Source organism: Desmodus rotundus, chromosome 10 (genome assembly GCF_022682495.2).
Source record: "Desmodus rotundus isolate HL8 chromosome 10, HLdesRot8A.1, whole genome shotgun sequence".
In the NCBI taxonomy this organism is placed as follows: domain Eukaryota; kingdom Metazoa; phylum Chordata; class Mammalia; order Chiroptera; family Phyllostomidae; genus Desmodus; species Desmodus rotundus.
Window position 1 is genome coordinate 99465426 of NC_071396.1, and position 27471 is coordinate 99492896.

Consider the following 27471-nt stretch of genomic DNA (forward strand, 5'->3'; position numbering starts at 1 on the left):
GAGCTGGGGGTGGAGCCCGAGGAAGAAGGCAACCGCGACGAGGAAGAGGACGCGGCTCGAGCGATGGAACGCGCGCAAGCGGGGGTGTTAGCGGGCTCGCCGGGTGCGCGGGGGCCCGAGGAACCTGGCAACCAACCTTGGTGTAAAGGAGAAGGGCGGGGCGGGCGGACGCCCTAGGCGGCGGCGACCGTTGGGGTGGGACCGCCTCCTCCCCGCTCGGTTCATTTAATATTCCTGGCTCTGGCTAGAGGGCCACCTGGTGTTTTGCGGTCAAGACGCCGAGAGGGATGGCATCCCCTAGTTAGGCAAAAGTGTATTCGTAGTAGCCCCTCGAAGAGCTCAATGAAAGCCGAATAGGATCCTGAGCAGTTTAAAGTTGCAGAAGTCGAGAACCTTATCGCGCAGTTGTTGGGGGTGGGGCCGGGCCTCACTTGGGTCTGGAGGGACGGGGTGGGCTCGGAAAGAACCCGGGGCGAGGCAAGTGTGCAGTGATCGCCTCTCCGCTGACCCACTTCTACCCTCGGCTGTGTCTAGTTTCTTCCACCCTCGGGGCCAGAGTCCAGGGCGCTCCATCCCTGCTTTTTTTTTTAAGTAATTAAATTTTGGAAGAATTTTAGAATTTCCGAAGTTGGAGGAAGAATTATCCCTAATGTTAGTATTTTACATCACCATGGTACATTTGTCAAAACTAAAAAATTAACATTGTCATAATACTGTTAACCAAAATACGAGCTTTTTTCACATTTTACCCGTTTTCTCCTACTATAATATTTTCTGTTCCAGGATCCAACCCAGAATAGTACATTGCATGTAACCTACCTTGTTTTTAAACTGGTGTTAACAGCTGGAATTTCACCTTTCCATGTTCCCCTCACCGCCGTCCCCACTTCCCATGACATAAGCTACTTTTTTTAAAGTCCAAGAAATATGTATTCATTTTTTTTCAATTTAGTGAGCATTTATTGATAATGTTACATGCCAGGCACTGTCCAGTCCTGGGGATTCAGCACTGAACCAGATAATCTGCTTTCCAATGGGAGCTAAATACCGTTCAGTGGAACCCATAGGTTCTGTCTTACGCAATTCTGCATTTCCGATTGTTTAAAAATTAAGGACATGCCACTTAGAATAATGTTACGTTGGTTGAAATCTGCGTTTAAACTTTTCTACCCCTCTAATTTACCATAAATTTTAGTGTAAACTTTCAAGTGAGAGGATAGTCTCATGTCATCCATTATTGACATTTCCCCCCTGAAATTGATTACTTCTTGAGAAAAATGCAGTGCATAAAGAAGTGCTAAGTAAACAGGACTGAAGACCCTACTGTAGATGGAGTTGCTCTCATGTCTTTGTAATTTTTAGATGCTTTAAGGTATAATAAATCCAGGAAAAATACTTTTAAAATCACTTTGCATTATTTTTTCTCAGTTACCATGTTTTAAGGAATTGCCAGTTGCTCAGAGGTGATAAGCAGCCTGACTATATTTTTGTATTTCTTTGCGTATTGTGCATCAGTTCGTGATCAGGTGGTGCCAGCAGGAAGTTCTTCGTCCAGAGTCATAGTACACGTGGATCTGGACTGCTTTTATGCACAAGTAGAAATGATCTCAAATCCGGAACTAAAGGGTAAACCTTTAGGTAATTATGGACGTTGATAATATTTTTCATATAATAGGATCAGCACTTGTTTATTATGTCCATTGTATTCTGATTTATTAACCATATTAAGAAAGGATTGTGGGCTCAGAATGCCCCGCCATTATCTAATCTTTTCTGCAGATGATTAGGAAGAATAGTTCAATAATTTGAACATGAATTGGAGGAGATCCCTGATAGTTACTGTAGATTGGTACTTGTCGCAGAACATGGATTTATATTCATTACACAGTTACTCAGAAGATAAGTGAGTTTCCAGGAATTAATTGTACTCAATTATTTTCATCTGCTTTTATTTTTTGGTAAAATATGGGCTAGATTTATATATAGAGTTGTATAGAGTTAATTCTGTATAAATTAATCTGGTTTTGTATTGTCTGAAAACAATTCTAGAATGATTTTATTTGTATCTTTTTGCTGAAGACTCCATAGAATCTATTGATTTGTGATCATTTCTGTTAAATTTTACTTTAAAGAACTTTGATGAATAGAGGCTATATTTTTAAATGAGACAGAGCTTTTTATTTTTAATCAAAACAGATTGCATTTCAGTTTACAATTATAATGTAGGATTAGTAAATTATATTTTAAGATATTTCTTTAAATTCTGCTCAGTTTTCTCACAAAATATTTATTTTTAATAGGGGTTCAGCAGAAATTTTTGGTGGTTACCTGCAACTATGAAGCTAGGGAACTTGGAGTAAAGAAACTTATGACTGTTAGAGATGCAAAAGAAAAGTGTCCACAGCTGGTGTTAGTGAATGGAGAAGACTTGACTCGTTACAGAGAGATGTCATATAAGGTTACAGGTACAGATTACAGGAAGTATTCTTTTCGCATTAATTTTTATATAGGACACCTGTTCATTTCATGAATCTTAATAAATGTAAAATGCCATAATCAGTTTCTTTTTTGCTAATAACTATTTTGGGTCTTGCCCATTTTTTAAAAATGTATATGAGGATGATGTTTTGTAAGTAATGTTGATACAAAGTGTAAAGTGGGAGGAGTTTGAAGTCTGTCATGAGTGGTGTCATGTAAATATGAGAAAAATGCAACAAAATTTAAAAGGGAGAAAATGGGGAGATATACTAAAGAAAGCCAAATATTTTTAATTTTAAATGTAAATGAATTATGAAGAAATATGCTATCCTCTAATGCATTAATGTTAGTTGAGAGAGGCTCCTGTAATGTTTAACATAATTAAAAACAATTAGTTAAAAACTAGCTTTATATTTATCTTCTTTGCTATTGTTATTGTTTGTTCTTTTATTATTTGTGGCAGTGTTCAGATGAAAGGGTTAAATATGTATAATATCCCAAAACACTAACAGATCAACAAGGAAAAAAACTCAAGAAAGTTGGACAAAGAATATGAATAGGTGATTGACAAAAAGAGCAAACACAATGTCCTACGATTATCTGGATAAAAGAATGCTTAAAGTCATTATTGTCTAAGAAAATTTGAATCAGTAAGATATTATTTTATATCCATCATACTTGTAAAAAATAATGTGAGAAAAAGTAGAAACAAAGTATTGTAGCCTTTTTGAAAAACCAATCTGGAAACAGGTTTTGAAGTTAAAGATAAATATTATAATCTTTAACCCAGTGATATAACCTCTGGCAATTTAAGAAATAAAATCCTAAGGACGTATGTACAGAAATTTGTATTGTAGCATGGTTCATAATTGGTAAACATGGAATGAAAATAAATATTCATCAGGATAAGAATGGCCAAATAAACTAAGACTATGATGGACTGTTAAATAACCATTAAAAAGAATGCATTAGTGCCATATACTTGACTCATAAATACACACCTTGTTGAGTAAGTGAAAGTTAAGATGCAAAAAAGTGTATTATGTTTTTCCGTTTATATAAAACAATAGCACAAACCCCTCCCCCGCATATATGTATATGTGTGTATATGAACAGGAAGAGAAAAATGAGAGGATATATACTGAGTTGTTAACATTAGTTACCTTCTGGAGGGGAAGAGGCGGTGCTGAAGTGGGAGGAGGAGAGAAAGGGCAGCCATGCAGAAAAGACAAGACTGTACTCCCAAAATAGTACTTGTGCATCTGTGCAAAATTGTGTCTGAATATTAAGTTAATTTTTAGGGTACACAGAATATTTGTATGATACATAGAGTTGTGCATCTTGCCTTTGTCGTTGGCGATCTTTCATGTCATTCATGTAGCTCCTCCTCATTCTTCTTAATGCCTGCAGCATTCCATTGCATTTTGCTCCGTGCTTATTTAGCCAGGCCTCTAGTGCTAGGAGGACAGTATGCCCACTTCATGCCTAATGCCCCTGCATAATTATTAGTACTAGCTCCTTTTATTTAAAAAATGTCTTGTTTTGAATGATAAATTTTATGGTTTCCCTGATGGTTATGGGTTATTAGGCTGTTACCAGCTTTTTGCTCTTAGAAATATATGTTGCAGTAGACATTTTCGTATGGAAATTTGGGCATACTTTTATGAGGATATTTATAAGCTAAGTTCCTAGAGGTTAATTGCTATAATAGATCAAAGGTAATTTGCACTTAAAATTTTGAATACTGCTATATGTTGCACTAAAGTTTGTCCCAACATAATTGCTAGTATGTGTGGGAGTATTAGATACTCTCAAATCATAAAGATTTTACCTCATAGGTGAAAAAAATAGTGAATGTTTTCTGCCATCCAGCTGATACCAACAGGTAATTCAGAGAGAATTGAAAATTCTTCTCAGTGATTTCAGAGTTGTTATTAGTCTTAATCCTAAAAAAGAGAATTGGCAGTCCTTTTGAGTTTGTATCAAATCTTGGTTCAGTTCAGTTTAGTAAACATTTGACTTAAGGACTAGGCATTAGGCTAGATGTTGGACATTCATGTACATGTAAACCGTGGTCCATCTGTGCCTTTGAGGAACCAGCTCGGGAATGGCTAATTGAAATACTGAATTGTGGTGTATTTTGAAAATTAAATGAGTTTTCTTTTTGGCTCAGTAATAATTAGAAACTGTAAATTTTGGTTTTGCCTTAAAAACTCCTGTGAAAAATGTAGCTAGAACATATTATTACTTGTTTTTACTTTTCTAAGCAGACTATGATTTATTCTTTGGTCCGCTGCTTCAAGATCATAATTAACGATAAGCATTGATAATTGAATGTACTGCAGATATAGAAATGATAAGTATAGGAGGTTGACCTAAGTATATTGCTATGAGTATCTGCCCAGAAAATATCATTTTGGACTTACTTTGTTGGAGAAAGTTTGCCTTTACTCAAAATGTGGTTCAGAAAAAAAAATTGCAGTTAACCAAGGACTTTAATATTAAATATATTGTGTAACTGTGGCTATATGTAAAACCTTTAATAGCATATTTGATGTAAGCATGAAAGTTAAATGTATTCTAGTTGTAACTTCAGTGACATCTGTGCTCCAATATTCTATAAATTCAGAGTTGTTGGAAGAATTTAGTCCAGTTGTTGAGAGGCTCGGATTTGATGAAAACTTTGTGGATATAACAGAAATGGTTGAGAAGAGACTACAGCAGCTTCAAAGTGACGACCTTTCAGCACTGCCCGTGTCGGGTCATGTGTACAACGATCAGTGTAAGTGGATCTTACTTACTCTCTCCAGTCATTTCAAAGCACATGCATGTCTTAATGCTCAGTGTGTTCAAAAACTGACTTTGGACATTTCGCGGCTTTCGGTGGAGGTACCGCCGCATTTCCTTCATCTGTCTGGGTGACTACGATGTGGTGTGTGTTGCTCCCGTGGCTCAGTGCTCGCACACTTCCCACTTCTCTGACGTGGTCCGGGCATTACCATTTTGAGTGTCCTACCTCTTTAGGTCAGTCGGACGTTAGAGGAGTTGGCTTGATAACATGCTTTTTAGAATAATTTTTGATTCACTTCAAACTGTCTTTAAGCAAAATTTTGAGGTAGATGAAATTTGCCTTTGTTGCCTCTTGCTTTTGTTCCCCCAGGGCACCAAGACCCTCTTGTCGCCCTTGACTCCCCGAGTCAGCTCTTCTGGAAGCTTGACACGGCCTAGCTGCCGTCTTTTGCAAGCTCCTGTTTAATTTGTTCAAATCATCTTTGCCAGCTCTTAGCATGAGAGCAGAATGGTTCATCTCCTTCACATCTCCTTATATTAAAGTATAAGTGGCTGCCGGCATTCCCAGGGGGATGTTTGCATTTGAATATAAGCTCCAGTGACTAATCAGACTTTGAAACATCTTGTGACTCCGCTGGTGACTTGCACGTTTCCCCAGAGAGAAGACAAGCTACTTTGCTTTTGTGTACCACTTGCCCTGACCACCTGGCTTCTAGGTCTCTGCCTGTGCTTCCTCTTACTCCCCTTTTTGAGAGTTGGTGACCAGTCCCCATCTAGTTCTTCACCTCCCTGATGTTAAAGAAAAAGGGGAAAGCTATAGTTCACTTCTAGAAGAAATGAAGCTTTCCTTATCTTTTGTACCTGTAGTTTCTTGTCACTCAGAGGCTGAGAAGCAAGAATGTTCCAAATATGTTTCTGTGTAATTCTTAAAGCAAATTCAGACTTCACTGCTTAGAACATAGTACAGAGAGCTAGGTCTTATATCCTAAAAAGAAATGGCTTAATTTTTACGAATTCTTCCACCGCCCCACAATTTTGTTAAAATTTTTTAAATGTACAGAAAAATTGACAGAATAATACAATGAGAACACTCATTATACCCTCCTGGTTGATGTACCTGTTACCATTTTTCCACATGTGCTTTATCTTGCTCTTTATTGATGGTTGACTGATTGATGAGCCATGAGAAAGTAAATTGCAGATACGACACTTGATTTGTAAATACTCCCGAGGGTAAGGGATTGTCTCATATAACTGTAATAACATTTTCACACCTTATAAAAGTTGTTTCTAGATAATTTCCCTACACTTTTGATAAAAGAGCTCTTAAATATGTACAGATCTAAAATTGTTTTTTACAGCTAGTGCGTAAAGTTTAGATTCAGATCTTCAAAGCTGTAATGTTGGCTCTTATTAACGCAGTACTTTATGCTTGCTTACAGGTAACATGAAGAGAGTTTTACTAATGTCAGTAGGAATTTTTTATGAGAGGTCAATTTGCATAATCTGTTCATCAGTTAGCACTCCTGTGCGTTCTCCATCACAGGCCTTTGGAGTTCACTCTCCGTAGCTTCTTACTTTACTGAACCGCTGTGAAGAACAGAACAGATTAGCTAAGTGGGTGACAGTGTGGCGGTGTGTGTGTGGGGTATGTTGAGTATAGGTTAAATAAATCCTGGACCCTTTTCAAAGTCATTTGTAAAAGAGGAAATTAAAAATGTTTGTGGTAACTCTCGACAACGTTGGCTGTTCTCGTAGCTGTAAACCTGAATGACGTCTTGCACAGGAGACTGCTCGTTGGATCTCAGATGGCGGCAGAGATGCGGGAAGCCATGTGTGACAGGCTGGGACTCACTGGCTGTGCTGGAGTGGCTTCCAATAAATTGCTGGCAAAATTAGTTTCTGGTGTCTTTAAACCAAATCAGCAAACAGTCTTATTGCCTGAAAGTTCTCAAGACCTCATTCATAGTCTGAAACACATAAAGAAAATGCCTGGTAAGACAAATATGTTTGAAAAGTATATATTTTATGGTATTTCTTTAATTCAATAATAATACATACATGCAATTCTTTTTTTTCTCTTTTTTAATTGTTCACATTCAGTTGTCTCCATTTTCCCCCCTCCACTCCCCTGCACCCTAGCCATCCCCACCTCCTACCCTCGATCCTTGCCTCCTTTGGCTTTGTTCGTGTGTCCTTTATACAAGTTTTTTGAGGACCCTTCCCCCTTTCTCCCCCATCATCCCCTCCCACCACCCCTCTGGTTACTGTCAGTTGGTTCTTTATTTCAGTGTCTCTGGTTATATTTTGCTTGCTTGTTTGTTTTGTTGATTAGGTTCCACTTATAGGTGACATCATATGGTATTTGTCTTTCACTGCCTGACATGCAGTTAGTTCTTAGAGCCTATGTACTTGGCTCTTGGAGAAAACTGAGAAAACCTGTTTTCCGGAGGGAATCTGTATTAGGAAATATATAGAGTACATTTCTAGTCTCCCCTAGTTTTGTGGAGTTTGAATGTGATCATAAAAATTATAACCTGGAAACATACTCATATAGTCCTTTATTTCCAATTCCTGGTTTTATACTCTTATATTGTACATTGCATCTGAAGAGGAGAGTTGTCTTTTATTAACTCTGTTTTGGGATTACATATAAAATATTAGGGCTACAAGGGACCTTCCAAAGCATTTAGACAAAGCTTTTATTTTAAAGATGAGGAAACTGATTTTTTTTTTTTTGAAGGGTTCAGTGATCTATTCAGGTCAAGTTTGTATCATTGAGGATCAAATAGTTACGTTTTTGTAGACCATCAATAATGGATATGATAAACTTCATTTCTATGGCATTGCTGGGATAAAGATATTATAATAGAATTCTATGGAAGTGAATTTTTAAGACAACTGAAACTGAACCTGCTGATGTTATAACTTCACATTTTTAACACATGTTTATGTGATTCTAAAATGTGTTACTCCCTTGCCTTCCTTAAAGTAGTACAGTTTTAACTTCTTAGATGAACCCGAGTCTGTGTTCTGAAGAACAATTACTATGTCAGATTGTAATATATTGAGGACTATATACTGATACATAACACTATTACTTGGCTTTACTTTTTGAAATCTTGTATTTTTTTTTTTACATACTTTTTCTTCCTTATTGCCAGCTTGCTAGCCGCCTTTTATTTCAGCTGTGAAAATATCTGTCACTCCACTTTAATAATTTCCCCTGCACATTCATTGCCTTTGATTTACTGTTCAAGGAAACCAGATCATTGTAGAATTAATTTTTAAAAATGAGAGGAGTAAAAGGACACTACATTGCAGGAGCATTTTTTCTGTGATAAAATATGACTGAGTTTTCCTGCAAAAAACTTTATGATAGGAGTTTTACTAATGAGAATTTTTTTTTATTGGTTTGCTTTCTGGTTCTTAGTTTTTTCAGGTGGTAAATATTGCCAGATATGACTTGTAGATAAATGTGTGGTGTTGTGTATAAAAATCAGGTAGGTTAACTACTAAGTGCATGCTAATTAATTTTAATTGCTCTAGTGACAGTCTTTCTTTGGGTGTCCAACCTTTTGGCATCTCTGGGCCACACTGGAAAAGGAAGAGTTGGCTTGGGCCACACGTTAAACACACAAACACTAATGAAATCGGATGGGCAAAAAGAAATGCGTTAAGTAAATTTACGATTTTGTGTTGGGCCACGTGCACAGCCGTCCTGGGCCGCATGTGGCCCACGGGCTGCGGGTTGGACACCCCACGAATGATTAGCGTGATTCTGGAATACTTTCACAGTGGTATATAACAGGAGGTAAAAATTTTATTTTATCAAGGCAGAATTCATTGGTTGTCTCTACATTCATCATATTATATCAGGTATATTAGGGCTGTTGGGTTTTCAAAGTGGTTCATATAACTCACAGGCGCTGAGCAGAACAACAGTGTCATTTGTAATGAAGTTTTGTTGCACCCACTGACGCAAGAAACAGATGTTCGGAGACTTTCAGGACGTTTACAGAGATGTTACTTTAATGGCCAACTCTTTTAACCTGCGCAGGGGCGGACTCTCGATGTGTCCCGGAGACACGGTGCTCTGAAGAGCTGCAGATGAGAGCCGCACCGCTCTTTTATACCGTGAGAAGCAAGCAAGCAAGTTACAAAAGCGGGAGTTGCTGTTATCTCTGCATAGCTCTGAGCTCTGGGTTCAGGAGGAACTATCTGTCCGTCTCCTGTTGATAAGCTTATTTCAGATGACGATTTGTTTCTCTTCCTTATCCATTCTAGTGACCTTCAAGAGGTTTTCTGCTTAGCAATGCTTATAATTGTCTAGCCCTCTTTCCTAGCTCTCAACAGTTTGATCTTAGCAAGATATTGATTATGGGATTTAAAGATGTGATTGATGTATTTATAATATTTTCATGAGTTTTATTTTAAGAAAAAAGCTGTTTTAACACCCTGTGCATCTGTTCTTGTTCAGGTATTGGCTACAAAACTGCCAGACGCCTCGAAGCACTGGGTGTCAGTAGTGTGCAAGATCTCCAGACCTTCTCATCCAAAGTCTTAGAAAAGGAGCTAGGAATTTCAGTCGCTCAGCGTATCCAGAAGCTCAGTTTTGGAGAGGATAACTCTCCCGTAACACCGTCCGGACTGCCTCAGGTGCACGATGATGATATTTTAATTGAGTGCTGGCTGTCACATGATTTCAGATGAAGATTTCTGGTTTATTGCTATGTTTTTACTATTCTAGTTTGCTTATTAGTTAGCACACGATCCCTTTCCTGTGAGGAGGCTGGTTTATTATAATAGACTTTTTAAAAATTGATTGATTGGGGGGGGCAGGAAAAGAGACACAGATTTGTTGTTCCACTTACTTATGCACTCATTGGTGCATTCTTGTGTGTGCCCTGATTGGGGATAGAACCCTCAACCTTGGTGTATCAGGACAACACTAACCAACTGAGCTACCCAGCCAGTGTATAATAGATTAATAAATATTCTTAAGTTGAATCTAAGAATCGGTATTTAAATCTAAAGTTAGCCACTTTGATTAAATAGCCTATATTGCATATATATGAGGGAAAATATTTTAATTTTTACTGTCTTGTTTTTAGAGTAGTTTAATAGTTTAGGAAATGGAGAAAGGTATAATCATCCAGTTCACATCGACAGTTCTTTTTCTATGTGGCAGGAGCTTTACTAAGTACTTTACATCATCCCATTTAATTTTCACAGACCTTTGAGGTAGGTAGTTCTATTTTGTTCCCCTTTTCCCCTGTCTTCCTCTTGCTCCCCTTCTTTTTGTAAGATGAGGACACCATACTTTAGAAAGGTTAAATAACTTGTCCAAGGTTGAATTCAAGTTTGGAGATTAAGAGCCTTCCGGTAATCATAGAGTAAAGCTTGGCCTTGCTGCTGGGCCTTTGTAATTCTCTTGGCTTCCAGTGCACTTTCTAGTGGAGTACAATAACTTGCAGATAAGAGAGGTAATATAAAAGTGAACTAAACGGCACTGATAATTGGATATGCTTATTTGGGTTTACAATTATCCTTATTTGTGCTTCTTTGGTAGTCCTTTAGTGAAGAAGATTCATTTAAAAAATGTTCATCGGAAGTCGAAGCTAAAAGTAAAATTGAAGAACTACTTGCTAGTCTTTTGAACAGGTGATTTTCCATTTTGCCATATCCTGTATTTTCTGTATATAGTATATGGGAAGAGTACTTAATGTTCTGTCTTGGAACTTAAAGGTTAACCGAAGACTAAACAGTTAAGAATAGATCATTTATCACTGGTTTTCTCTACATTATAAACAATTCCAAAAGTAGTAATAGATGCTCTTAACTAAATTTAATCCATCAGTTCAGTCGATTTTTAGTCACATTACGGTTATATTATGGATCTTAAGCTGCTGATAGTTACCTAACGGGGTTTACAGATATCGCTAGAATCCCAACACCTATACATTTGTAATGGTTGTGGATAGGTAGTTATTAAGAGCAACAACAAGGGAGAAAGCAGAGGACCACTCATATCTCCTTGGCCTTAGACTATGTGAAAGAAAATAGAGTCAGACAAAAGAGTAGCTCGGTGGGGCTGCGTGTGAGCAGTGAGAGTGCTTGCGGGTGTGCGCAGGGTTCTGGTCTATGAGTACATGAAGAGTGTCGCCTGGCATCATGCATAGCATACAGGTAGCCTGGCACACACGGAACAAGACATGCACCTTTCTGATGCCCCTTTGCCATCACATGTCTGTTCTCAACACTCTGTAGAAGAGTATTGTCTCTTCCTCCTACGTCTTTGATTTCTCAGAATGGGGTGTGTGGGGCCTAACAGTACTGGGTAGGTGTGCTTCTGTAGTGATGTCTGGGTGGCTAATTGATGAGAGAAAAGGGTTTTGGATGACTCTAGGTCTGAGAAAATGGATGCAGTGAAGTTCCTACAACTTGGCTGTCACATGTGGCATGGTTCTCACGTCTTGAGCAAAGCCACACAGCTCATCGTCTTGCTGCATGCGACTGGGGCTGACCGCGACCCAGCTCCAGTGCTATGACTCAGAGTGGGCCCGTCGTGCTTGTGAAACTGGGTCGTCTGCTTTGCTCCAGCGAAGTAGAAGACTACCGTGAACAGCCTGGGCATGGGAAGTAGTTCTGCACATGGAAAAAACACAAGAATTATGAATTTTATAGGTTCTTTTATTTAAGAATCAACCCAGGAATGAGACTCCAACTACTAACCATTTATCCGTATCTCAACTTGCCATTCCCTCTTCTACATCATATCCCATATTTCAGGGATCGAAGTGTGATACTGTGTAAGTGACTGGCAAAAAAAAAAGTATTGTGTGTGTGAATGTATTCAACTTCTAGAGTAAATGATGACTCTGTAGGAATGTGACAAGTATTAAATCATCTAATTTTAATCCAATTTATAGGCAATAGTTTAAGATTGCTTAGAATATAATTGTTTTATAGTATGTCTTAATTAGTTACAGGAACCAAATCATTGTCTTTGAATTGCACAATGACTTAAAAGAACAAGCTTAAATGGGAGATATTTAAACTAGTAACATATTTACAGCAACTATTTAAGATGTTTGTTACTTTTAAAGCAGCAATCAAGAAATTTTGTGATAAAGCAATGAAAGAAGAAAAATAATTTTTTAAAAGATTTCATTTATTTTTAGAGGGGAAAGGAAGGAGAAAAAGAGGGAGAGAAACATCAGTGTGTGGTTGCCTCTCACATGCCCCCTACTGGGGACTGGGCCTGCACCCAGGTGTGCCCTGACTGGGAGTCGCACTGGCAACCCTTTCATTCGCAGGCCCACACTCAATCTGCTGAGCTACACCAGCCACAGCGCAGAAAAATAATTTACTACAAAAATCTAAACATTCCAATTCAAAACCTTCAATTTCAGCATGTTTTACAATGTATAATATTTGTATTTTGTATTTGTGATTTTAATACATTGCCATACATACAATGTATTTTCTCTTACTAAATTTCCACTATTAAAGTGAGTTTTCTATATCATTAAAAATTTGTTTTCAACCCCCAAACCTAGACCATTTGGATGGAATAGTTTATAAGATGCCTGTATATGCACTCATCTTCCTAAATATAGTATGTGATTGATCTTCCCAGTTCTTGCTCTAGTACGCCACATAGTGGTGCTATTATTACTGGCTCTCTTTCTTACTTGGGGAGTGCTCTTTGACAAAAGTAATCTCGTTATTTTTTTTTCTTCCTGTAATCGTGTAGTTTTAAAAAATGTGTAAAAAATCTGTTACTTTTCATATATTTGCTTGCGTTAGTAAGTGATTCTCTCAGTTTCTTTAATTTCTTGCTGATTTTAATATTTTGCCTTTAGTTACATTTTGGACTTGGATTATAAAATGGCTCGTTGTAATTGTTTTATTTCTGTTCTTTTTCTGATTAGCACTCAATTCTGAGTTGGGCCTGAGAGCCTTGCACTTAAAATTTCAGCTCCTCAGTGCGTAGACTTTGCAAAATCTATTTGGGCTATTCAGGGACCTTTATTGCTTACTGTCTAGCTATCAACTGTACTTAGAATGTTGTAGTTACTAAATCTGGCACCTTTAGGTCCCTTAGGTTTATTAGACAATTTTTAAAAATCTTTAGGTAATACTTTTTCATATTGCTTATTTTCCCTTTCTCTTTATTTTTAGAGTATGCCAAGATGGAAGGAAGCCACATACAGTGAGATTGACAATCCGCCGGTGTTCATCCGAGAGGCACTGTGGCCGCGAGAGCCGCCAGTGCCCTGTTCCATCCCACGTAATTCAGAAGTTAGGGGCAGGTGTGGGCTTTTCCTGATAATTTAATTTGCTGGTTGGGCTCCTACAAAAGGAAACTTTGAGTTAGAAATATGCTCCGTAGATGGAGGAGCGTATTTCTAGATAGGGAGCATATTTCCAGATGGAGGAGCATATTTTGTAGATAGGGAGTTAGTGAGCTGTTAAATCCCTTTGTTATCAGAAATTTTTACTAGAAAAATTTGTTTTTTAATTGATTATAAAAGTAGAGAGTTAAGAAAGTTTCCCAAGTTCAGGGAAAACAAACTGATAATTATATGGCATGGAATAACTTTTTAATGAGCTTTTAGATTGTTTCCACTTTTTTGGCTATTACGAAAAATGCTTCTGGCAAGTCATTGGGCAGATACATGCCTTTGTTTATCTTGCGTGGGTTACAAGAAGTGGAACTGCTGGGTTGCATGTTAAGTGGAATTCTTAAGACACTGCCAAATTTTTTCCAAAGTGGGTGTAACAATTTACATTCTCACCAACCATGTGTGAGCATTCCAGTTTTTCATATTGTCGCTGACATTTAGTGCTGCCAGTTTCTTGTCTGATGGTCATTCTGTGGCCATGCAGTGGTATTCGTTGTGCTGGCATCTCTTTCATGGACAGTGCTTTTGGTGTTACATCCAAAAATTCCTTACCTAATAAAGAATAGGTCACAGATACTTGTTCTTATGTTAGTATTTTTTAGAGATTTTAAAGTTTTAAGCTTTAAACTTAGACCCCCTTTGAGTAATTTTTGTGTGGTGTAAGGTAATAAAGGTCTTAGTTCTTTCTTTTGCATGGGGTATCCATTTGTTCCAACAAAATTTATTGAAAAAACTATTCTTTTCCCAATGAATTGTCATTGTGCCTTTGTCAAAAACTAGTTGTCCATAAATGTAAAAGTTTATTTCTTGACATTCTTATTCTATTGATCTGTATGTTTATTCTCATACCAGTTCTTCCCCGTCTTGATACTTTGTTGTCAGTTTTGAAATTAGATAGTGTAAGTTCTTCAGCTTTAATTTTTTCAAAATTGTGTTGGCTATTCATGGTCCTGGGCTTTTGTTTGTAGAAAGATTTTAAAGTAGGAATTTGATTTCTCTATTTGTTAAAAGTTTATCCAGATTTTCTATTCATTTTGAGTCTTAGTAATTTGTATCTTTTAGAAATATATGCATTTCATCCAAATTGTGTAATTTGCTGTCATGAAGTTAATATTCCTTTATAATTCTCCATTTTTGTAAGGTCTGTAGTGATGTTCCGCTCTCATTCCTGGTTGTGGGAATTGTGTGTTCTCTTTTTTCCTTTGTCATTCTAGCAAAGATTTGTTCAGTTGTTTCATCTTTTTTAAGATCCAGCTTTTGTTGTCATTGTTTTCTCTGTTGTGTTTTTATACTTTCTGTTTTATTTATTTCTGCTCTGATCTTTGTTATTTTTTTCTTTCTGCTTGCTTTAGGTTTAATTTGTCATTTCCCCCTTGTTTCTTAAGATAGAAGCTTACATTGTTTATTTTATACTTACCTTTTCTAATAATTCAAGCTGAACAGCATACATTTCCTTTTAAGCAGTGCTTTAGCTGTATTCCATATATTTTGTTATGCTTCTTTTCCATTAAGGTCAAAATAGTTTCTCATATCCCTCTCATTTCTTTTTTGACCCCTAAATTTATGCAGAAATTTGTTCCTTAATTTACAATATTTGATGATTTCCCATATTTATTTCTGTTATATTGATTTCTACTTTAATTCCATGTTTACCAGATAATATACTTTGAGAAATTTCAGTCCTGCAAATTCATTGAGTCAAATTTTATTGCGTGGTAATAAAATTTATGACAAGGAGTCAGCTGTTAATGGTTTTATCAGTCTCTTACCACTCAGGAGAGAATAACCACCCAGAAATTAGAGTGGGGAAGTTTCACAGAATTATTAAACTGAGATAGGGGATTGACTCTGAAGGTATAAAAAGAACTCTTAAGATGATGTATTAAGGGCTGAGGACAAGTACCCAAGGAGGGACAAACTTGCAAAGGGGAGTTCCCTACCTCTCAAAGAGAAGGTGTGGCTGTAGAACACTGGATGGTTGAAAAATCCTTTTGAGTTTCCAGGCCCAGAGATCCATAGTCCCTGGGCAAGGAGAAAACCACCCACACTGATTCACAGACGACCTGAGGCTAGTAGGTGGGCACACAGGAGGAGGTGAATGTTGGGAGTTGGCTCACTGGCAGGGGAGTGCTTGAGCTGGAGTGGCAGTATTTCTGTGGGGAGCGCATCTGTTAATCGCCCTCCAGGATGCAGGCAAGGGGAGGCTGGTGGTGGCTGTGCTGAAGGAATCTGCTAGCACAAAGTCGGAGGGTATGGTGCCTGCGTAGGAAGAGGCAGATGAAACAACCCTTCGGAGTGTAGGCGGGTCAAGGCTGTTAGGTGGGTGTGCAGAAGGAGATGAGGCTCTGTTGACAGCACCAGCCTGGTGTGTGCAGTGTTTGAGCTGGTGCTGCCGTGATAACATGGTGACTAGGCTTGGGTTAGGGCTTGAGGTTGCTAAGGACTGAGTGCACCATACATAATGAATGTACTCCAAAGGGACAATGTACGGGAGCAAGAAAAAGTAAGTAACAGTACATTGGAACCAAGAAGAGAAGCCCGTTTTCTCCTTTAGTGGGCCTCCAGTGCTCTCTACTGACAAAGCTAAACATGTACAACGTAAAAAAAAATTGAGAGTCCAACCCATTAACACCGAGCACTTACTGAAGGGTGATTGGGAGCTGAAAGGCAATAATGTGTTAGTAGGTATAGCTGTGTTCTCGTTCTCCTTTATGCTATGAGTTGTCTGTCTATGTCAGCAGTGTGACTGTGACATGTCTGAGTGGAATCTCTGTGTTCATCCTACTTGGGATTTATTGAGCTTTTTGATTCTGCAGAATAATATTTTGATAAAATTTGTGGAGTTTTGACTTCTTTAAGTATTCCTTCTCTTTTCTCTCTCCTTTTGGTACTCATTATACATATATTGGCATGCTCGAAAATGACTTACAGGTATGTGAGTTCTATTCAAATTTCTTGAGACTTTTTTTCCCTTTCTAGATCAGATAATTTCCATCGAGCTGTCAGGTTCTCTGATTAATCTGTCATCTCAAAACTGCTGTTGCGCATCTGGTGGTTTTGTTTATTTTGATTACTGTATGTTTTAACTATAATTTCCTTTATTTGTATAATTCTTTTTTTATTGAGATTCCCCTTTTGGCCATTATATTTTAATGCTTTAAAATGGTTTTCTATAATTCTTTGAATATATGCATAATAGAAGCTTTGAAGGCTTTGCTAAAGCCGACTCAAAGTTAATTTCTATTGACTGCTTTTTCTCCCTGAATCAATCACACTCTCTTTTTTTGTATACATTGTAATATTTTGTTGGAAACTGGATATTTTAGGTAATGTATAGCAGCAATTCTGGGTATTTTTCGTGTAGGCTTTTTAATTTTATTTTTGTAATTTGTCTGGACTTGAGCTGCAGGATATACCCTTTCTTATGATGTGTTGCCCTGATTTCTCCACTCAGCTTTTTAAATTTAAATTTAAATGTTTTGTTTTAGCTTCCTAGGAGGTCATACCAGTGTCTGCCTAGTTTGGTGGTTAGCCACTGCTGGCTGCAGTGCTAGAGCCTGGGAGGCTTCTCCCTTCTGTCAGCGGATGTGTGCCTGGGTTGGAGAGCACTTTAACATTTAGGCCATTTCAGGTCTGCCCCGGCTTTTATTTCCTGCCCCACCCTCTTGCATCTCTGTTCTAGTCAGGGATGTAGGTGGAGAACTTGGCCCTCTCTGCCCTTCCCTCCCTGGGCATGCTGCCTCCCAGTCAGTTGGGGTGGTGGGGACAGTTTACCCAGTCCTTCCATTGTTTTTTTTATTTCCACATCTCCTGGTTAAATTTGTGGCTAACCCACTGATCTTTCACTCACCCCAAACACCACTGTGGCGTCAGGCTAGAGAGCTGTGTGGTTTCTCCATTTGTTTCCTACCAACCGTGTTCATTTCACTGGTCACTCTGCTGGGTGTGAGCCGATGCCCCTGGCTACAAACCAGATGTGTTCTTTCTGGCATCAGCCCCGCTGCCTTTCACAGCCAGCCTCACCCTGGTAGAACTGCTGTACCAGCGAGCTGTGTACAGGGAGATGTGAACAACTCCAGAATAGGCTGCTCTCTCCTCCTCTCCTACTTAAGTAATATCAGCTTTTCATAAACCAGTGCTTCTTACTTTATTTGCCTTTGCTTCATTTCCAGATGCTCAAAATGGTTGCTTTTGAGAGTTTTGTTCACTTTTATTATAGTTTAGTGGGGAGATTTTCTGGTGTCATCACTGTACCATAAGCAGATATCCTGTATTTCAAGTCTTCTGAAAACTTTTACTCATTTGGTGTTTAGTATTAATGTTGAGATGTCCCAGTTTTCTGTATATTGTCAAGATGTCCCAATGATATCTATTTAGGATTTTAATTCAAATTAGATTAAGCTTTTTATATGAATTATTCTATAATGTATTTAGATATCAATACTGTCTTCTTAAACATTTTATTTAGGAAGTTATGATGCAATGTCCCCACTGGTTGATATACTCATGAAACTTTTTCGAAACATGGTGAATGTGAAGATGCCATTTCATCTAACCCTTTTAAGTGTGTGCTTCTGCAACCTCAAAGCAGTAAATACTGCTAAGAAAGGGACTATTGATTATTACTTAACACCATCCTTATCAACAGCGTCACACTCTGGCAAGCGCAGTTTTGTAAGTATCCTGTTGTTGGATTTGTGTAGTTAAATTACAAATTCCAGTTTGTGTTTAGCTGATAGAACTGAGAGTTTCTTCTGCGCTGCATTTCTGAACGACTTCTGTGTGCGTTACACCTGTCTTACGCAGCACTAGCCTTGAGTGTATCACACTGCGATCAACAAGAAAAGGGAAGCGCCACTAGGTATAACAGAAAACCATTACAGAGACTTTCTGTTTAGCACCCCTCCGTGTTTTGTTAAAGTATTTAAATTTGCTTGGTTTTGAAATTACATTGAATTCTAATAGCAAAATTGATAGAAAATGACTACTCATTTTACAGTTGTCCTATTTTCAGATGACTAAAACAAAGCCCATGTATGGCTGTTTGGCAAACTTCTGTTTGCTAAATGTGGGATGCTTTTAAAAAATAATCATCTTTTACTGAATTTTCCATGCCTACCATGAACTCTTAAAGCATTTTCATTATTTTATTTATTTTTCATTGTTGAATCAGCATAATTTAGTAATATTTTATTTACATTTAAGTTTAAAATGAAAACAGAATAGTGCTATAGAAATAATGAATTAGTGCTTGCTTTAAATTACTTTTTGTCTTCTGACCAATTTTATTCCATTTACTAACTGAAATTCTAAAAGGTGTTGAGTTTCTACTTTTTAATTTGTAGAATGAGAATTAAAGGTCTATAATTTACAGTAGTACTAGAGAGGTAAATATAAGTGAAAGTACATTGTGTGTGTATGATACTCAATAAATACATGGCCTGAATCTCTTCTTTTACATTTTTGAAATTATTGTGTTGATGTTTCCTGAGTTATATTTGACTGTGTATATATTTTTATGATGCTTAAAGTTAGAAGGAAATTAAAGTGAAAAAGTTTACATAAAAAACTACAAGTTAGAATTGAAGGTGTTTTTATATTTTTATTTTATTTACATATAAAAGAGGTAGTAAAGGGTAAAGGGAGTCAATTACATGGTTAGGGAAGAAGGGTTGACTTTGGGTGGTGGGTACACAGTGCAATATCAAGATAATGTATCATAGAATTGTAATTTTATTAACCAGTGTTACCCCATTAAATTTAATTCTTAAAAAGTGTTATACCTTAATAATGATGTTGGATTTTTAGCATAGAAGTATTTTTTTCTTCTTGTTAAACTATAACAATTTAGAATAGGGATTTTTAGAAAACTACTCCTTGATGCTCTATGCATCAATATATGAGTGTGTGTGTGTGTGTGTGTGTGTGTGTGTATAAATACTTAGATACCCCTGGGTTAACCATTTACTTTTCTAGGCCATTTTTCTACTCACAGAATTGGAAGTTTGGGTACACGATTAAGATCCTTTCCGTGTCTCTAAATGCATACCTACCTTCGGCTCAGTGCCAATTAGGAAGGAGACCTCTTCCTAGAATAGTGAGTAAGGATCCGCACAATAGTGTGACTAATTGTGATGAGCTAATCATCTCTGGTTGTTTGGAACAGGCTGAAAGGATTGAAGTTACTGAGTAGAACAGAAACACATGAGTCAGATAATAGGTACAGTCACACTTCAGCAGCATGAATATTTACAAGTGTTAGATATCTAAATTATGCTGTTATCCTGTATTCTAGAAAATGAAAGATACGCATATGGAGGATTTTTCCAAAGACAAAGAAACAAATTGGAATTTTCTGCCCACTGGAAGAATTGAAAGTACAAGAACTCGGAAGTCTCCAAAAAATACTATAAATTTTTCCAAAGAAGACAGCGATGAATTCCCACTCTCTTCACTTCCTGAGGGTATTGACCAAGAAGTCTTTAAGCAGCTTCCTGTAGATATTCAAGAAGAAATCCTTTCTGGAAAATCTAGAGAAAAGGTTCCAGGGAAAGGAAGTTTGAGTTGTCCATTACATGCCTCTAGAGGAATATTATCTTTCTTTTCTACAAAACAAATGCAAGAAAGTCCATTAAATCCCGGAGATCATTTATCTAATAGCAAACAGATGCTCTCTGTATCTCCCTGTGAACCAGGAACCTCAGGCTTAAATAGCTGTAGTGCCTCTCAAGGGTCTAGCCAAAAGGATTATTCACATTCCCTGGACAGTAGATTAAAAGATGAAGGAATGAGTCAAGGACCTAAAGAATCTCAAGGATTCCACTTTCCAAATACAAACCCCACTGTATCTACTTTCCATTCATTTCCAAATTTACAGAGTGAGCAACTTCTCTCCGAAAACCTCACTATGGATAGCCATAAGCTGCCGACAGCGACAGCGCCTCATCATGAAGGACCTGCAGAACATAGAGAGCAAGGTTCTTCTGCTGAGAAAATTACTTTCCCTTCTGACGTTGACCCTGAAGTTTTCTATGAACTACCAGAAGAGGTACAGAAAGAGCTGGCGGCTGACTGGAAGAGAACAGGGTCAGAGTTCCACAGTGTACATAAATAAGCTGAGGGAAAAAGGTCTGAAAAGCAAGGGAAAGACATTGTTAAGCTCATCTAAATTAAACACTAACAAATATTTAATAATGTGGCAATCCAATAGAAAGTGTTCCAAATAAAGCAAAAATACCTATGAGAGGTAATTTCTGGCACAAAGTATAGCAATTTATAACAGAAGAAGTAATGTGTAACATTATCTTCCCCTTATTTTGAAAACTATTTTATATGCTTTTCAATAAAAAATACTTTGGTAAGCACTAGTACATTTTCCATAGATTGAGGGGAAAGGTATATATGCCTACATGTAAGAAAGAGACTGGCCAAATCATTGCTGTGCTATAGCAAAGAACTTTTTTTTTTCCTTGTGAAAATTGAGCCCATTATGAAATAGCCAAATAGTGCTGGCTGGTGTGACTCATTGGATTGAGTGCCAACCAAGAGGTCAGAGGTTCGATTCCCAGTCAGGGCACATGCCTGGGTTGCAGGCCAGGTCCTAGTAGGGGGTGTGTGAGAGGCAACCAATGAATGATGAATGTTTCTCTTGCACATCCATGTTTCTCTCCCTCTTCCTCCCTTCCCCCTCTCTAAAAATAAATAAATAAAATCTTTTTTTTAAGAAAGAAACAGCCAGGTAAGTTCTACTGCCAACTTACTGATTAAAAATGTAGATAGCATTGAAGTACTGTGTACTTCGATGTGTAGGTTCGATGTACTGTGAAGTTAATTTAAAAAAGTACCAAAGTGATGCATACTCAATTAATGCCTCTTACTACACCTAGAACCTGCCATCATGCCTGGCACACAGAGGGCACTCAGTAACTACTGAGCAAATGAACTGCATGGCAGGGCAGTGTATGTACATGTCGTGGAGAATGAGAAGGAAAGTTTGATGCAGTAGATTAAGGGGAGGATGGACACCGAAGTGCAAGGTGGTGGATCTATAAGAGTTCTAGATATTGGAAGAAGTCCATTTCCTTCTGGCCAGTCTATGGGGACTAAAAGCAGTGGATTACATGTTTTTGCATCTTTCCAAATTTTGGAGGTGAGATTCAGAAGGTCACACAACAAATATACAGTTCCTAAATTGATGGATGTCCTTTTTCTCCCATTATTATTGCCTTCATATTTCGCCTGCCAGATCAAAAGTTAGATATAAGATTGTGGACATCTTACAATTTGTAAGACAAAGGATGTTTCTAGAACACACCCAAGTATTACTTAGCACTGTTTGGAGGAGTCCTATTTATATCATTTTCATGTATAGTTTAAAGATTAAAATAAAGTATATAAATGTGAATAAAGAATAGGCTAAAAGTACTTTTTTCTAGGTAAGGAGTTTGAACTTCATTTCAGGTTTTTTGAAATTTGAAAATCTCCTAACCACCAAGGATCTTTAACAGGGAGTTTGAGGTTATTAAAAATAGTAACTTGCAGCAAGAACATCAGAAGTTATTCACCATGCAGATATTTAGTGCTGTGGATCAAGGACTATAGAAGTTTCTACAGGTAGTATTCTGATAGGTAGTTAAACTCATACAAGGAGTTTACCACTTGTTTAGATAATTCATTGTTTAAAAATATCTAGTAATCCTTGTAATTATTTCAACCAGAAATCAGCATCTGACTTATTTGTTTATTTTATCTGCTTTTAATAAAATGATCTTTTTTTCCTTTGGCGTTGTACAAACTTATAATGTTTGGAAGTGTGGATTTATTTTTACTTATTCTTGATATATGCTGGCATCCTGTATCTTTCAATTCATGTCAGTTGTATAAAAGTCTTAGCCACTAGCCCTTCAAATACTGCTTCACTGTTCCAGGACTCCGTACTGCAGAAATGATGGGCCTTTCTTACTCTGTTCTTCCTGTCCCTTAATCTCTGTTACATTTCATTATCTTGTTTATCTGCTGTATTTTGGCTAATTCCATCAGCTCTGTTCACTAATTTGTTTTTCATTAGTATCTGATCTATTTAAAACGATTTTAATTTTAGTATATTTTTCATTTGGTTCTTTTTCTGATATTCCTTGTTAAAACTCATATTTTATATTCTATGCCCGATTATTTCAATACCAATATAAGTTTTTATAAGCCTAAATTTTCTGATATTGATGTGTATCATTTTAACTTGTTTGAGTGTGTGGCTCACCTTAATCTGTGGGAAGGCAAAGGACCTAAATTGCGGATGCTTCCCTCCAATATGGTCTGCATTTGCTTCCAGTGGGGCGCAGTGCCAGTCCACTGGCACCACGTTAGCCTCTTGGTCCGGACTCGCTGTCTGTAGTTGTCTTAAGTTTGAGCTGCCTGACATTGCCACTGTCCCAAGGCTTTCTCTCCAGAGGTCAATTGCAGGCCATTTGCCTTTAGGGTAAATGCTACCTTCCAAGCTGTTTGCCTGATGCTTCCTGCTCCTTTCCTGCTTTTGTTTCAGCTTCCCCGTGTGAGGGTAGAGAATTGGGGCTTAGAAATTTCTCTTACATAGCACCACCAGCAATGAATTACAAAGTCTGTTTTGTACTGGGGGGGCTCTTAAACATATCTGTCCCCCCCGTAGTGTGGGAGGACAAGTCTACTTGGATGTATTTTTTCCATCTTATTATTTACTACCTATTTTTGCCTTGTTCTATGCTATGCTTCTTTTCCAATCCTTATCCCCTTTCTATTGTCTTTTTGGACTGGCTGAGCTTTCTATTTACTGTATTTCCATCTACTGATTTGAAATTTAAACATTCTAGGTATTTTACTTATGATTACCTTTAAAAATTTAACATGCTTAACCTCTAAAAATGGTAAATATCTGTACCATCTTTGCAAACATAAGGATGTTAAAATATATTAATTCTAGTCAAATTCCTCTTCTTAATTGAACCTACACATTGGATATTATTTTACATACTCTTTAGGTTTGCCCACATTATTTTTTTGGCTTACCATTTTTCTTGCATTTCAGACTCCCCTTCAAAGTAGAATTGTTTTTACTTTCTGAAATTATGTCTTTAGCACTGTGTATTTAGAATTGATTTCTCTTGGGCTGTTTTAAGATACTTTTGTTTTTGGAGATACGCAGTCTTTTTACTGTATCTAGCTACAGGCTTATTTTTATCATGTTTTAAACATACAGCTCACTGATGCTCTGCTCATTTTTTTTCATTCTTCTGTTTCCCTTTAGATGCTTTTTATTGCTTTGTCTTCAAATTCACTAGTTGTTCTTCCATAATATTTCATCTGTTATTTCTACTCAGTGTAGTTTTCCTGCCAGGCATTTTACTTCTCTGGATACCTGAATTAGGTTGTTTTTGTATCTTTCGTGTCTCTACTTAATGTTTAATTTTTCTCTATCCTATTGCACATATGAAATATTAATTATAGTAATTGTTTTAAAGTCTTTCTGTAGCTCATTTCAGCATGTATTTCTGTCAGTTTGTTTTTTCTCTTTATTATGGGTCACATTTTTCTGCTCCGCATGCTTGGTAATTTTTTAAATTGTATGGTAGACATTTTGAATTTTTACCTTGTTGGATAATGGTTGTTTTTGTTTTTTTATAAATATCTATGAGTTGTTCTTGGTAGCTTTAAAAAGTTACTTTCTTTATTGCTTATGGCCAAAACAGCATTTATTCTAGGAACAATATTACCCTACCACTAAGGCAGAATCTTTCTGAAGTCTTGTGTGCCCTGTGTGACTTGTGAGGTGTTTTTCTCTTGACTTGTCATAACACGAAATATTTCTGGTCCTCTGTGGGCTCAGGAGATTTTTCCCCTGGCGCCTTTCAGGTGGTTCCTCCCAGCAGTTGTGTAATTTCTTACACTGACCAATACGAGACCCTCTCTTCTCCAGCACTCTGTGCTGACCTCGTGTGGGCCCAAGATGGTGTCTTCCATCTAGAGACTTAGATTTAATTATTTTGTCTTCTTACCACATCCTCTCTTTTCATACCATCAGCACTTGTAAGTAAATTATTCAGTTGTACGGAATTCACTTTCATCCTGACACCTCACAGTGTTACTGGCGCTGTTTCCCCGTGATCTCTGTGTACAACCTTGTCCTCCTGTAAAGTTGGTTCATGTTAGCGGTGACGTCTCACTTTCGGTTTACAGAGAGAGTCCTGTTTTTGATATATAGACGTGAGGCGCTCATGATTTGGTGATACTTCAGGTATCCTTCCTTTCTTCCTAAATTGTATTTATTACATATCAGATATACCAAAGATTAAAATATTAATAATAAAGTATTTTTAAAATGTTAAAATCCCTTGAGAAAACTATAAACTTTCAAATGCTCTTCTGGCCAGGAAAATGGAACCTCTATAGATATTTTAAGCATGAAAAATTTAATTTAGTGAATTAAATGCTTATAAAATCATGGCAGAGCTGAAGGTTCTGGGCTTGGACTCCAGAAGCCAATCTGGGAACCAGACAGAAGCAGTCCAGATAAGCTGTCTCTCTCTAACCCATCAGTGGAGCTACGAATTTGAGAAGCTGGAGTCAATATGCCGTCACCACGGCCACTGCTTCTTGACAGTTGGAAGCCTGGAAAAGAGTTACCCACAACTGTCACCTGGTAATCAGGAGCCAGGACTCAGGAAGCTGCTGCTCCTCTGTCTTTGATGCACCCGTCTCTTGGCGCACAAGATCTGGCAGGTGGACACTGGAACATAAGAAAAAAAAACACTTCACTTTTTCTTGTCTTTGGTAGCCAGAAGAACAACAAAAAAATAAAAATGCTCTCTGCCTTCAACTCTCACAAGCCTTCAGCCAATGGGTGTGACCTAATTTGCAACCAGAAGACTAGGTTCAGTCAACCCTTGGGATACGTATTTTTCTCAGTTTTCCGTCCTGTCTCATTACAGCAAGGTAGGATGGAGGTAAGCAGGCCAATACACAGAATCTGTCAGCTCTGGGTGTGTGTATCTGTTTGCATATGCACATGTATGTAAAATATATATTAAATTTTTTAAAAAGTACTACAGTATATTCGTGTCAGTGGCAATTTCTTTTTGTCCCACACTATAAACTTGTAATAAAATTCAGCCTGTAGTTGACTTATGTAAGCAAATGTGGATACAGATATAGTGAGATAGAAAAATTGAAGATATAAATAGAATATTCCATCTTGAGATTTAGCCAAACTATCACATTCTAGTTCATTGTAAACTTTTTTGATGTAACAGCCTAACAGTAAAAAGAATTGGGATATATATGCTCCTAATATCTGAATATTTAACTACGGATACACCAAAGTTTAGCTTTAGCCTTGGTATTCAGCCAAATTCAGTTATTTACCCATTAAGTAACTGAATAATCAACTAGTTTAGGGTCATTTGTAGCATTACTAATATTGTGTATGAAATTATCATGTGATTACATAGGTTACCATCATATCTAGTCAGTGTTAATGAATCTAGTAAAAAGGTATTAATTTAGATTTATTATTAGCATCTGGGTATTTACTTTCAAATAGAGGTAAGCATTTCAGATTCTACCAAATCTCATGAGCTTTCTCTAATAATCCCAATAAAGTATAAATTTAAATTATTTCAAAGTAAAATGTTCATTAATGATTATGAATGCTATTTTATGTAGAAACAATTATTAACTATCGAGTAGAGAAAGAAATTGACAGTTGATCCGAATATTGAGAGTAAATGCTTGATAACTTTATGATTGTCATATATTCTTATTGAGTCCAAAAAACATGTTCTGTGGCATCATTTCAGAAATAGATGACTATGACAAAAGTTGGTACCTGAAAGCGGAGAACTAACTACATGGTATTGGCTTTTGAGCAGGAGGGAGTTTAGAAAACTGTTAGCAGACGATGGAATCATGGCGAGAAAACTGCTTTGTTAAGAAGCGATTAGGAAACATCTGATAAAACAGTTGCCTGTGTACCTTGGAACACAGAAAATAAACCTAATGAACTTTGGCTTTGGGCAAGGATATCTCCAGGTAAAATGTAGAAAGTGCCACCTGGTGGCTTTTAGCTGCATATGCTGAAGTACTACAAGAAAGAGTTGAGCTTTAAAACAAAAACCAGACAGACAAAACCTGGTTAGTTTGCAAGCAGAAGTTAAAGGTATTCTGGAGAGCCAGAGCTGCTAACCTGGAGAATAAAACTGCGGTCTTATCACTAGTGACCCAGAGGGCAAAGTCTCAAAGACAGGAGCACACACCCAACATCAAGATTGTGACTATCAAACATTCTGGTAAGGCTTCTGAGAGCTAAGGTGGTGTTGAGAAGATCTAGTCAAGTGGTCAAAAGCCCGCGGGTGTGCTTCCATAGGAGCCTGATCCCAAAGTGCCAGTGAGAAAATCTAGGAAAGCATATGTTGATATCACTTCTTAAGGGACCACAGCCAGATACGGAGAGCTCAAAATTTTAAAGAGAGAGGTACTAGCAAAAACTCCAACTGCCAGCCTACAAATGGAGGAAGCTATTAAAATGTCTCTTAGCCCTGGACTGTGTTGGGGTAGACAGCAGCCTGAGAAGGTTAATTAGCTGCAAACAAGGATCATTTCTCCAGAAAGAACACAGAAAGGGGATGATGGAAAGGGAGGCCATCTCAGCTACTGTCATGAGAAGCTGTGAAGAACAGCGAGTCAAGGAATGACTTCCAGAGAGCAGGTCTAATTGGGGACCAGGATATAGTTTTACACAATTTTTAGGGGTATGAAGACCACTGCT

General features: G+C 37.4%; 1 protein-coding gene across 4 annotated transcripts; it reads left to right on the forward strand.

Annotated features, from left to right (window-relative positions):
- On the forward strand, positions 1 to 25772 carry POLI (DNA polymerase iota). 4 transcript variants are annotated; one of them, XM_045187777.2, is made up of 11 exons: positions 1 to 103; positions 1516 to 1638; positions 2301 to 2465; positions 5108 to 5260; positions 7027 to 7263; positions 9749 to 9927; positions 10841 to 10932; positions 13456 to 13586; positions 18148 to 18353; positions 19975 to 20727; positions 24561 to 25772. In XM_045187777.2, exons 1-11 carry the CDS (start codon positions 64 to 66, stop codon positions 24678 to 24680), a joined length of 2199 nt encoding a protein of 732 aa, XP_045043712.2. In that variant the 5' UTR covers positions 1 to 63; the 3' UTR covers positions 24681 to 25772. The 4 variants fall into 4 exon arrangements, with proteins under 4 accessions (XP_045043712.2, XP_053768749.1, XP_024436176.3 ...); XM_053912774.2 differs by having other exon boundaries at positions 6 to 142; XM_053912773.2 differs by lacking the exon at positions 1 to 103 and adding an exon at positions 283 to 651.
- Positions 25773 to 27471: the final 1699 nt, after the last annotated feature.